The 10,844-nt window shown below is 43.2% G+C and overlaps 1 protein-coding gene across 3 annotated transcripts in view; it reads right to left on the minus strand.

Annotated features, from left to right (window-relative positions):
• Positions 1–363: 363 nt before the first annotated feature.
• Positions 364–10,844, minus strand: part of ATG13 (autophagy related 13) — a 15,990-nt gene continuing 5,509 nt past the window's right edge. Inside the window, exons 9-17 of one of the 3 annotated variants that reach the window (XM_009999551.1) lie at positions 10,358–10,448; positions 7,871–7,969; positions 6,099–6,209; positions 5,231–5,364; positions 3,906–4,023; positions 3,101–3,178; positions 2,686–2,802; positions 2,120–2,248; positions 364–890 (exon numbers count right to left, since the gene is read on the minus strand). In XM_009999551.1, coding sequence (XP_009997853.1) covers positions 813–890; positions 2,120–2,248; positions 2,686–2,802; positions 3,101–3,178; positions 3,906–4,023; positions 5,231–5,364; positions 6,099–6,209; positions 7,871–7,969; positions 10,358–10,448 — 955 coding nt within the window. In that variant the 3' untranslated portion in view covers positions 364–812. The remainder of the gene's footprint in view (positions 891–2,119; positions 2,249–2,685; positions 2,803–3,100; positions 3,179–3,905; positions 4,024–5,230; positions 5,365–6,098; positions 6,210–7,870; positions 7,970–10,357; positions 10,449–10,844) is intronic. The other 2 variants (XM_009999552.1, XM_009999553.1) reach the window with 2 other exon arrangements.

Raw genomic sequence — 10,844 nt, forward strand, 5'->3', positions numbered from 1 at the left:
CTTATATTACACGGGTCCCAAAGCCCATGTCTCTCCCTGGGCTCCAGGCACTCACACTGAAGTCAGGATGAAATGCCCCGCTCTGCGGAATGGATGTTCCAGGACTTAATGTTGAGCCTGCTGAGCCTTAATCAGGGGCTGGAGGGGGCTGAGGCACAGCAGCTCTCAGGGCTGGGCTGGCAGGCTGGGCCAACTGGAAGGAAAGTAGAATGCTATAATTACTTGCCACAAAATCAAAATAATGCACTGTTGAACCGAACATGAGGCAGAATATAAACCGGATAATAGATAATTGGTCTTTTTCAAGTATTGGACTGTAGGATGAAAATTCCAATAAAACAATTCTGCTGAACTCACCTCGGAAATGAGCCAAAGCTTTCTATGCTCTAACAGGATTGGAGACTGTAGGAACAAGTCTGTTAGGAAGAAGCTATACCTAGAGAAACTTACACCATAGGACCTTTGGAGAAAGCATATGGGAACTTCTCACAAAGCCCCTCCACAGAGAACAGAGACAGGAGAAGATGTTCCATATATTGGAGTTTGACTTCCTGCATCCCTACTGAAGTCTGAAATTCAAAACTGACTGTGAGCAGGAAAAGCAGTCCAGAATTATGTGGTGGTGTAGTTGAGGAAAATGAGCAGGTGAGCTGTATCTGCTGTTGAAGAGAGCAATCAAAGAAAGCTCACTTGTTGGAAGGAACTAGTCCAAATGAGACAAAAGGCAGAGCAGGGGCGACAGAGATAGATGGTGATGTCAATCTCCAGGATGCCTTGAGGAAGAACTGTTGCAGCAAAACTGGAAACCAGCTTCACTGCAGGGTTTCTACAAAGGCATCAAACTCCTTGACGTTTTTCTCATGGACTGCCAGCTTCTCTGGTAACGAGTCCTGGAAGGGGAAAGAAGGGTGTACATGAGGATTCATTCAGAGCAGATAGAAGGAAGCTTTAAGCACACACTCTTAGGCATAAAAATCTGTTTCTGAATCCTGCAACCCCCCCCTCCCCCCCCCCACTGTTTTGGGCTCCTCTTCCCATGTGCAATAAACCAGAAGTCCTCTAGCAGTGTCCAGCAAGTGACCCTGGGAAGGGCACTCTGCTTAGAGTGTGTGTGTTCTGCAGGAACAGAGGGGCACCAGGGCCTTGCTTGTGCAGTTCCTGCCATGAGCTGCAGCACAGCAACCTACTTCTGTCACTGCCTTCATCAAGGCACTTGCAGCCCAGCCTTTCACGTTCACTTTTCTCCACAGCATGTTACAGTGCCTGCAAGCCCAATACCGCTCTCACCCAGACATAACTTTCACCAGCCACCCCAGGATTTCACCTCTGCTCAGGCTGCAAGATCAGGCCTAGTCTGTCACGAAGTTTGACACACCAGAGGTAGGATTAGTTTTGGGGGTTTGAATGACAGCCACAGCAAGGACGTGGTGGCAGCAGCTTCCAGCTTGAAGATAAACACAGTTTCAAAGGCTCAAGAGTGCCACAAACAAATCTGCATTGGTCTGGAATACATTAGTGAGGAACCCCCCTTTGGGCAGAGCCTCTCTTGAGAGGTACAGGAAAAACAATAGAGCTGTTGGAGTGAGTTCAGAGGAGGCCACAAAAACGATCAGAGGGCTGGAGCACCTCTCCTGTGAGGACAGGCTGAGAGAGGTGGGGTTGTTCAGTCTGGAGAAATGAAGGCGCCAGGGGGACCTTACAGTGGCCTTTCAATACTTAAAGGGGGCCTATGAGAAAGATGGTGACAGACTTTAAGCAGGGCCTGTTGTCATAGAAGGTAATTGTTTAAAGGGGTAATGGCTTTAAACTAAAAGAGGGTAGATTTAGACTAGATATAAGGAATAAATTTTTTATGATGAGGGTAGTGAAGCACTAGAATAGGTTGCCCAGAGAAGTGGTACATTCAAGATCAGGGTGGACAGGGCTCTGAGGAACCTGCTCTAGTTGAAGATGTTCCTGCTTACTGCTGGGCAGTGGGACTAGATGACATTTAAAGGTCCCTTCCAACACAAACTATTCTATCATTCTATGAAGACACCACTTTTTTCAAACTAGGAATAGGGAGAGTATTATATAAAAACATATGATTGCCACAAACAGAAATTTCAGGTTTCCATACCAAATCCTCTGCCATGGACTGTGCTCCAATGTCAATGGAGAGGCTGCTGAGTTGAGGGGGGTTCTGAAACTCACGGTAAAATGTCCCCAGGTCCATTGGAAGAATGTCATCTTTTGAAAATGCTGGTTTCTAGAATCAAAGATACTGCTGTTATTTCCCAGCCAGAGACATGGGCTTCCCCTTGGCCATAATCTCAGGTAAAGTCATCACCTGCTATCAGTAAACATCTTGGTGTTACAACTGTTGCTGCAATAATGCAGAGTAAATAACTGAAGAGCCAAATCTGTGTTTGCCTGAGCACTTGGAAGAGAGCATTGCCTTGGAATATGGCTCCTTTAGGCATTAGAGACAGGACACCAAGTCCAGGTCTTGGCAAGGAAGCTGTTGCTTCCAAAGATCAGTGTCTTGGCCATTTTGGGACTGTCAGGCTCTGGTTTGGAATTGTGAACCATGAGTCTTTTTCCAACCCCACTGAAAACTACTCTTACATAATTTACAGTTGTACTAGCACCTGAAACCCCTCTCAAATGCAGGTGTTATGTGAGAGTAACAATGAGGGCACTTACAAAGTCAATCATAACAAAGTCATCGTGGGTGTTCCCTGTGCTGCTGCCACTGGAGCCCTCCGAGTGTAAGCTGCCTTGTAGAGGAGATTCAGTTTCTGGGGAGTCAGGAGGATTGACCTGCCCAATAAAGCAAAGATGGTGAGTACTGACCTCGTGATCATGTCTGTCTGTGTATTTTGACATTGTGAGGGCAGTTATGAAGTTGGACAATAAATCTATGCTACAGCAGGGGCAGCAAGCACAAACTGTTATTTACAAGTCTAAACAGGCCAAGACTCAACACAGATTTCCTGAAACCAAAAGTGAGTAACTATTTCTTTGTTCAAAAACTAAAGTGTAATCAAGGAGGGAATAGCACGGATATTGCTTAAGGGATGCTGAGAAGGCACATATTTTACCTCTGGAAGAGGCTTACCATGGGGTCGTTATCTTCCAGCTCAACATTCTTGGGAGCAAACATGGCAAAAGGAATGTCTAAGTTGGCCATGGTCACCTGAGGAGATTCAGCAAACAAAATTTCACTAAGATGCTCTGCTTACCCAGCACAAAAAAGGATATTCAAAGTCTTTATCAGGCCTGATAAAATTTGCCCATGATCATGTCAGCAGTTAGGTGGGAGGCTGACAATGTTGTTTAAAAAGCATATAATGAGGAGATTGTACTCAGCTGACTTCATGCAGATATATACCCTGAGGTGGGATTGCTTGTATACATCTCATATAATACAGGAAAGGATTAACAAACTGCTACAATTCCCTTTCAACCATCCAAAGGCCTAGAAGAGGGCTTAAATTAAGAGCAGCCCTAGGAACTAGATAGATTGTTAGGCTGCCCTAGATGAGCAAAAATGCTTGCTCATTTGTGTTGAGCAGGTGTACTGCACATCCCTGCAGAGAAGGGAGGCTTGCTAACAGCTTCCCCAGTTTATGAACCTGTGGTAGTGGCAGATTGTCCTGAGACCCAAGTGGAGCATCAAGTCCTTCATGCCCAAACAGTGTGTTAGCAAAGAGAAGCAAATTCAATGGCTGACACATCCCAGAAGGTTTTTATGAAAAATGAGCCTGTGACAAGCCTCTGTAAGGAAATGCAGCAGGCAGGATTATGCACTCTTGGTCTCCAGGGTTGCCCTGGCATTGGGGTGCTTTTTGCTTCTCTGCATAGAAACAGACGGGAGAAGTGGGGTATTATGGTGCCCCCTGACAAAATCTACTGCTACTTACCTGATTAATGGGTTTGTTGACAAAAGCTCCCACCTTCCGGATAAAGATGGTCTCCAAAAGGTCATGTGGGGACCCACACTTCCCCTCACTGCTGTTGGATACTGTTTCTGTGTCCTCGCTGGGGGAGGAAAAGACTAAAGTAGTGTCTCATGGCACAAACAAGATAGACAAACCACATGCTTTACAAGACTCCCTTATTTTTCTGGATTTACTCCTAGTGTTGGAAGGACAACAGAAATCTCTGTCCTTGCACCACACCTTCTACCTTAGTCATGAGCAAAAAAGGGGAGTGGGACACTCATGGAATCTGGTTTTGTTTAAAGGGGGATGAAAGCTAATCAGTTGAATGAAAGGTTGCTGCCAACTGAAACAGACTTTTAGAGATGGACTTTTAACTTCAGAACATGCACATTCACAGCAATTCCTGTTCATCACTTCTAATTTTTCCAGTAACACAGCAGTCACAGAACTGTCAGGAGAGGCTGTGAGGGCAGGAACCAGAATGATGTCTGTCAATGAGGTTACAAAGGCAGCAGTCTAACACATCACAACAGTCACTGCCAGTATGATTAATTCTCTGCATGGCTGTTAGTTATTTCTATGACCCATTTTATTCCCATGGGAAGTACTCAGAACTTTAAAACAAAAAAACAAGATTATTGTCTTCTAGCAGGAGGACAATCTAGAGAGCATACCCAGGAAAGTGCTGGTACAACTGTGATTTCTGGTTTCCTTACAGAAGAATCTCCACTTAAGATATTAGACTCAGAACTATGTGGCCCCAAGAGGGACTTCACAAGAAAGAAGTTCAGAGGGAAAAAAAAAAAAGAAAAAAAAAAAAAATTAGCTGAGAGGGAGGTACTTTAGGACAGTTTGAGGTTGCACTGTTTCCTTCCAGGTAACTTTGTGCTTCAAGTTTCTTAATAAAATAGTGAACAGATCTGTGATAACTACACCTATTCTCAGTAACAATTCACATGAAGTCTCTGGAGAAGTTAAGACTCACTTGTAAACTTCCTTCATCTTTTTGTTTTACAATCAGCAAAAAGAGTAGAGAGATTAAAAAACAATAAAACTGATAATAAAGTTAAAACTGACATAACAGAATTTGCAAGGATGTAACAGGTCTAAGTAGATGGGTGAAATAATTTTTTGGAGAAAGGCTAAAAAAGCCCAAAGCAGAGAAAGCTGGTAGTTGTTTCTGGGGATGCAAATGCAGTAGTTATGCCACAAACAACAGCTACAAAGGGGAAAACACAAACTTTTATCTTAACAGGACCATAAATGGGCTAGCACAAGTGCTGAATCATCTAAAACTATCCTACCTGCTAGAAGGAGTAGCTGCTGAGTAGTGGACTCCATCCAGTGGGGTGCACATCCTCTCTTGGTCAGCTTGAGTCCCATGTGCTGGCTGGCTAGGAATCGGGGGAACTCCCCCCTCTTTGCCTGGACCGATCAACTGAGGTGGAGAGGAACAGTCAAGTTAGAGATTTCAAAATCAGTCCAGAACCACAGTGCAATACAAAGCAGATTCTGTCATTCCAGGACTAGTTGTGGGGTCTTTGGCACTTGATTGGGTTGTAGGCGTAGAAGGTGATCACCACAATACAAACTCTTTCATTCCCTTCCTATTCCACTCCAGGCCTCTTTTACACTGCAGAGGTCCTCTGCTTCAAGGAGAGAGGGGGGAAAAAAACATCATATCCTCTTGCTACCAGCCCTATGTCAGCAAAACTCTGGTGTAGAAACAATATTGCAGGCAGAAGATGACTTCTGTCAGCTTAATTTGTCTGATGAACAAATTAACACGCAAATGTGTCAGTTAGGACTGACTGTCAGTGTACTCTGTGTCTAGGCTACAGTGCTGTGCTTGGACAGCTACAGGGGTAGCAGCTCTGTCAGACAGGCAAAACTTGCAGTCACTGTCACTCTGGTGCCTGCAAACAGATCTAGTGCCTTCTCTCTTGGCACAGTTTCTCCACATGCCCCCTACCCTACCCCAAAGTTGAGGATACTGAGGAGCCAATTCCCACCTCCTGTGCAAGTTGTGCTTTCTCTGTTTACTGTAGATTCTTTCCACTCCTGACAGACAGGATACCAATGCATGCACTAGTTCCAAGGCCTCTCTCAGATGTACCAGGGACCCATAATGGTTGCAATACCAGCCACGCTTGTTCTACCCTCTACAAGTACCTGGTGAGGGTGTGCAGCATTCAAGCCACCAGCAAAGAGTACAGGATACCCCATGTCAGCTGATCCAACTCCCAGGGCACCAGGCTGATAGGAAAGACGAGAGCTGGAAAGCTAAGGAAGAAGAGAAAAAACAAGAAGGGCAAAGGGAGAGGAGAGGGGAAGGGGAGTGCCCCACAGTCTGAATAATCATCAGTCATTGAAGAAGGAATGGGGAAAGTCAGAGGCACAGCACAGCATTTCAGGCTGGCTGAAGGATGATAGATTTTAATTGGAATCAATCATGAAGGTTATTATTTTAAAAAGTTCTTATTGCAGGGGACTAAGTCTGGGCCTGGACGTAAAAACAAGACTGGTTTCCTATACACACAGGAGAAGGCTGTGCAAGGTATGACTGACATACAGTCATAGGAAAGCTCCGCTCTACAGTCCTGTTTCATGTACTGGAAAAAGCATGAATGCCATCATCAAGTTATTAAAGAGCTAATATTTAGTATTATTCCCCCAAAGCAAGTGCATTATCAACTGTGAATCTATTCCCATTGCACATTATAACAGCTGCTCTTCAGGGTCTGTTCAAATACTTTCAGCCAAAGATTAGAGTCCCATAAACATTCTAGGTAAAGAGAACTGGGAAGCCTGTAAGATTACTTTAGGAATGAAGTGCTGAAAGCCATGAAACCCAGGAGAAGTTCCTTAGACACCCACCCTAAGTGGAAATCTAGCTTGTCAGATTAAACAGAACTTTCCTGTTTTGGGTTGCTTGACCTCAGGAATATCTGCATGTGATAACCCAGCAGCACCAATGCTGACAGAGTTCACAAGGGCCTAAGTGATCAACAGCACTTTTATTCACATGAGGCTAGTTAAGCTCAATGAAGAAATCTCTTCTTAGAGAAGAACAGCTGTACTAAGTTTTGTTCCTAAAGCTATACAGCCAGCTTGACTGCTTGTGAAGAACTGTTGCTTTGATGATTACTTTACACTCATCTTCCTGTAGAAATCCCTTAAGGATTTCTAGAGATTGTTGCCACTGGTATTACCCCTATGTAAGAAATCATTACTATCTACAGCCATGTTTCTCCATTCTTTAACCATTTTCCAAGTCCTGTCTTACACTTGTTGGAACTATAAAACTTTTCACCTCCAACTCTTTTAATTCTCCACCTGCCTTTAAAAATCCACTGGCAATTTTGTGGTAACTAAGTGTTCCTATTTTAAAAAAATATTTCTCTGTCCTCAGTTGTGAGAGACTTGCACAAACATGTGGAACGTGACTTGAGACAAACCTGTGAGATGTAAACAAAGAACAGTAATTCAGGCCTTCATAAGTTGTTACTTGTAACCAGGAAGGCAAATGAAGACAGAGTTTTGTTTTGGGCTTTGTTTTTTTCCTTCGATCCTCCTTCGAAATCCGCCTCTGTTTTAAGCCAGGAAAATTGTTAACTAACCTCTGCAGGTTCTAGGAACACTGGCTGTTAAGAGAAACATCAGCACTGTGCATTCCTACTTGTGTCTTTCACTAACAATTAATTCTTGCAGCAGCTGTTGTTTATCCAGGGATGCTTGCCCTGTCTTTGGGAGACCTTCATCTGCAAAGGCACTTAAGCAGCCTGTCTCAATAATATGCCCGGTCCATTTTGGGTTTTTGGGTTCACCAGCCTTTCCCACACACAACAAATATTCCACATTATCAAATGTGTACTTTCCTGTGTTTGTTCTGTCATGCCAGAACTATATCTGGCCCTGTATAGCATATTCTGTTGACAACTCACTTGATGTGAAAAGGCCAGTCCCATCACTGGGACCCTCAAGGTGTCCGTCACCACAGGAGGAGGGGTCTGAAAGTGTGCCTTTGTCACAGTAAAAACACACTGTGCGCAGACACAGACACACAGAGGAAACAAGGCAAAAAGAGAGAGTGGGGGTGGGGGAGTGGAAAGAGAGAGAGAGAAAGAGAGAAGGACTTCAGAGAAGAACTGTAAAGAGTTGGATGAACTGAATGCTAGAAGAGATTTTGGCTGCAGCAGCCACACCTACGCATATAGCAGAAGTCTCAGTGTTGCCAGAAGCACATCCATTTTGTAAAGAATTTACTGTTTACCAATCTTAGTGAAACCACTCAACACAGGTAGTAGTTTAGACTCCAGAACACTGACAGAAAGTAACTGCCAGAGACTGCTCCACAGTTAATTAGAATTGGTACCAGCCAATCTGCAAGGAGAAGGCCGAGTGGATGCCAGAAAAAGCCAAGAATAATTTTGTCAGAATGTAAAAATTACATGTATTTAAGTACTTTTCACCCATACACACTCCTAACCTTCCAGAATTCTGAGGGTTTGTATCTTGGCACTTCTGCGCTGCACTCTTAGAATCAAGGGAACCCAGACTAAGGTGCAACTGAAACACATTGTTATGAGGAGAGAACTCTTTCCAGAAGTAAACACTATCTCATAAAGGGTATGAATGCAAAAAGGGCAATCCAAGTCTCGTTTAGTCCCATACCTTCTTCCAGTAATTTCGCTACCAACAGTTTTCAGTTTTATGAAAGCTTCATTTCTGGCTGTTACAGGTGGCCAGACTTTCTCCTGACTTCTGGGCTACTCCACAACACACACAGACATGCTATCCAAGCTTATAGGGAGAAGGTAACTCCTACTCCCTTGTATCCTGCAGGTTAGACCTCATTTCTAGGGGGAAGACAAGCAGAGATTTGGACAATTTGCCTACAGAAAAACACAGTTCCCAGTGTTTTCCTACAAATCAAGTTGTATATAAATAGCTAGAGAAAGAAATGAGCTTTCTCCCCCCCGATTTACTTTAGAGACCACTCTGCCAAGCCTGCCTTACAATTTTAACTGTGGTAACAAAGACTGGCAGTTGCTTTATAAATAAGTGCACAGCATATGGCAACTATGAGCCATAGAAAAAGCAAGAAGGTAGGCTCATACTTAATGTCAATCCTCAAGGTTCATCTGGTTTCATAAAGCTTTTCCCCTCAGTGACAGCAAAGCTTCATCTCCTCTGGGGAAATACCAACTGAAATGTATTTATGTATACCATTACTGTTAAGTAACACTGGCATGAGCAAGCCAGTGGAAATTTCCTTATAAACTCTTTGGCATTTAACCCATTTTGTGAAAAGTCAGGCCACAACTGAGCCACAAACTTATCTCCTAGGCTATGTACTGCACAATAGGAAAAGCTTTATTCCATCAGACTTAGTGTGAGTGCTGGCCAATGAGTTCAACATTGCCTGATGCTCTGTCACCCAAAACCCACTTGGCACAAAAATGCTTCCTAAGAAAAGCTCATTTCCAGCTCATTCACACAGTAAAATACATTCTGCTAAATCAGTCATACTAATTCTTCCAAAGCAGTGGAAAGATCCATAGCAAAATTCTTTCAGTTTGGAACAGCAGTCTATGTTTCACATCCACAGCAAAAGAGATTTAGAATCTTTAGGTTGTATTTAAATTCAGTAGAGTCATCTGCTTGGCTAGACCACAAAGCAGAACACTCTTGAATATATAAAGCTATAGGAAAGCAGCAAACCTGGCCAAGTCTTCAAGATACAGAACTGTGGAGTCAGATATATAGGGACAGTAAAAGAAGGAGGAATTGGAGTTTCTGTTTTTTGAGATTCAGAAGGAAACCATTACTATGTATTTTAAAATTGAAACTTATATGAAATTTGCCTGCATAGGTGGACACAGACAGTATTAAGTTTCTAATTCAATACTGTGACTCAGTGTGTTTGCTGATAAAAATTCCTGCTGCCCCAACAAGTTTTACATGGTCCAACAAATACAGCTTTTGTCTTTTTCCTGCTTTTCCATTCTGCAACGCAGAACACATGACTGTGTCAGAAGCATTTTCCTGGTATTTCAGTGTTCTTTTCTCATTGTCAGTCTGTTGCCTTCACTTATGATGCCTGGCATCAATCTCTTTGATTTCTCTTCTTGTAGTACTGGGATGTGCTCAGTACACTGCTATCCTCTTCAGTCACATCTCAGCCCAGCTACAGGAATAAGTTCTTTAAAAATTTCTCAGTAATTCATTCTTTCTAGTCCCCTAGCATTTTCTTGAAATTACTATGTAACCAGGTTTCACTCAGAGTATAATGATATAAATAACCCACACATGAAATTTTAATTAGCAGCAGAACACTGCCTGTTGCACACTAGATGATGTAGGAGTGTGCACACTACCCTAATGGTAACTGTACTATCTAGGAGTAAAAAGAGCCTGGTTTCTCTTACCTGAGATGGAGGAGAGGTGGAAAAAGATGTGGTACACACTTCTTGGGAATCTTCTACTGAGGGGTATACTGCACCAGTGTCCTCACCAGCTCTAAAGCAGCAAAAAAATAAAAGCTTTGTAACTGTAAATATTCCTTTAAACAAAGGAAGAGTAAAACACAGTGGGACAAACACTGCAGGGAGGTTGAAAGTATCTGGACGGAGTTGAAAGGAGAATTATGAAGGGCTCTTATAATCTACTTGGCAGAACTGAGCAAAACAGGGTATGGAAACTTGAATTTTCCCCAGGCACTGCTCTTCCACTCCCAGATAGAAACACTTCCCTGTTTTCTTAACTAAAAGCTTTGTTACACCAGCTAATGTTACTGGCTTTGGTGTTTACAGAATCATTGTCAAACAGTACCTCTGGTCCCAGCCTGAGTGCCCTCACATGATTTTAGAGAACACAAATCTCTCATTTACAAAGATAAACTTAACTCTTTCCCCA

Source organism: Chaetura pelagica, unplaced genomic scaffold, assembly GCF_000747805.2.
Source record: "Chaetura pelagica isolate M959 unplaced genomic scaffold, ChaPel_1.0 scaffold55, whole genome shotgun sequence".
NCBI classification, from domain to species: Eukaryota; Metazoa; Chordata; class Aves; order Apodiformes; family Apodidae; genus Chaetura; species Chaetura pelagica.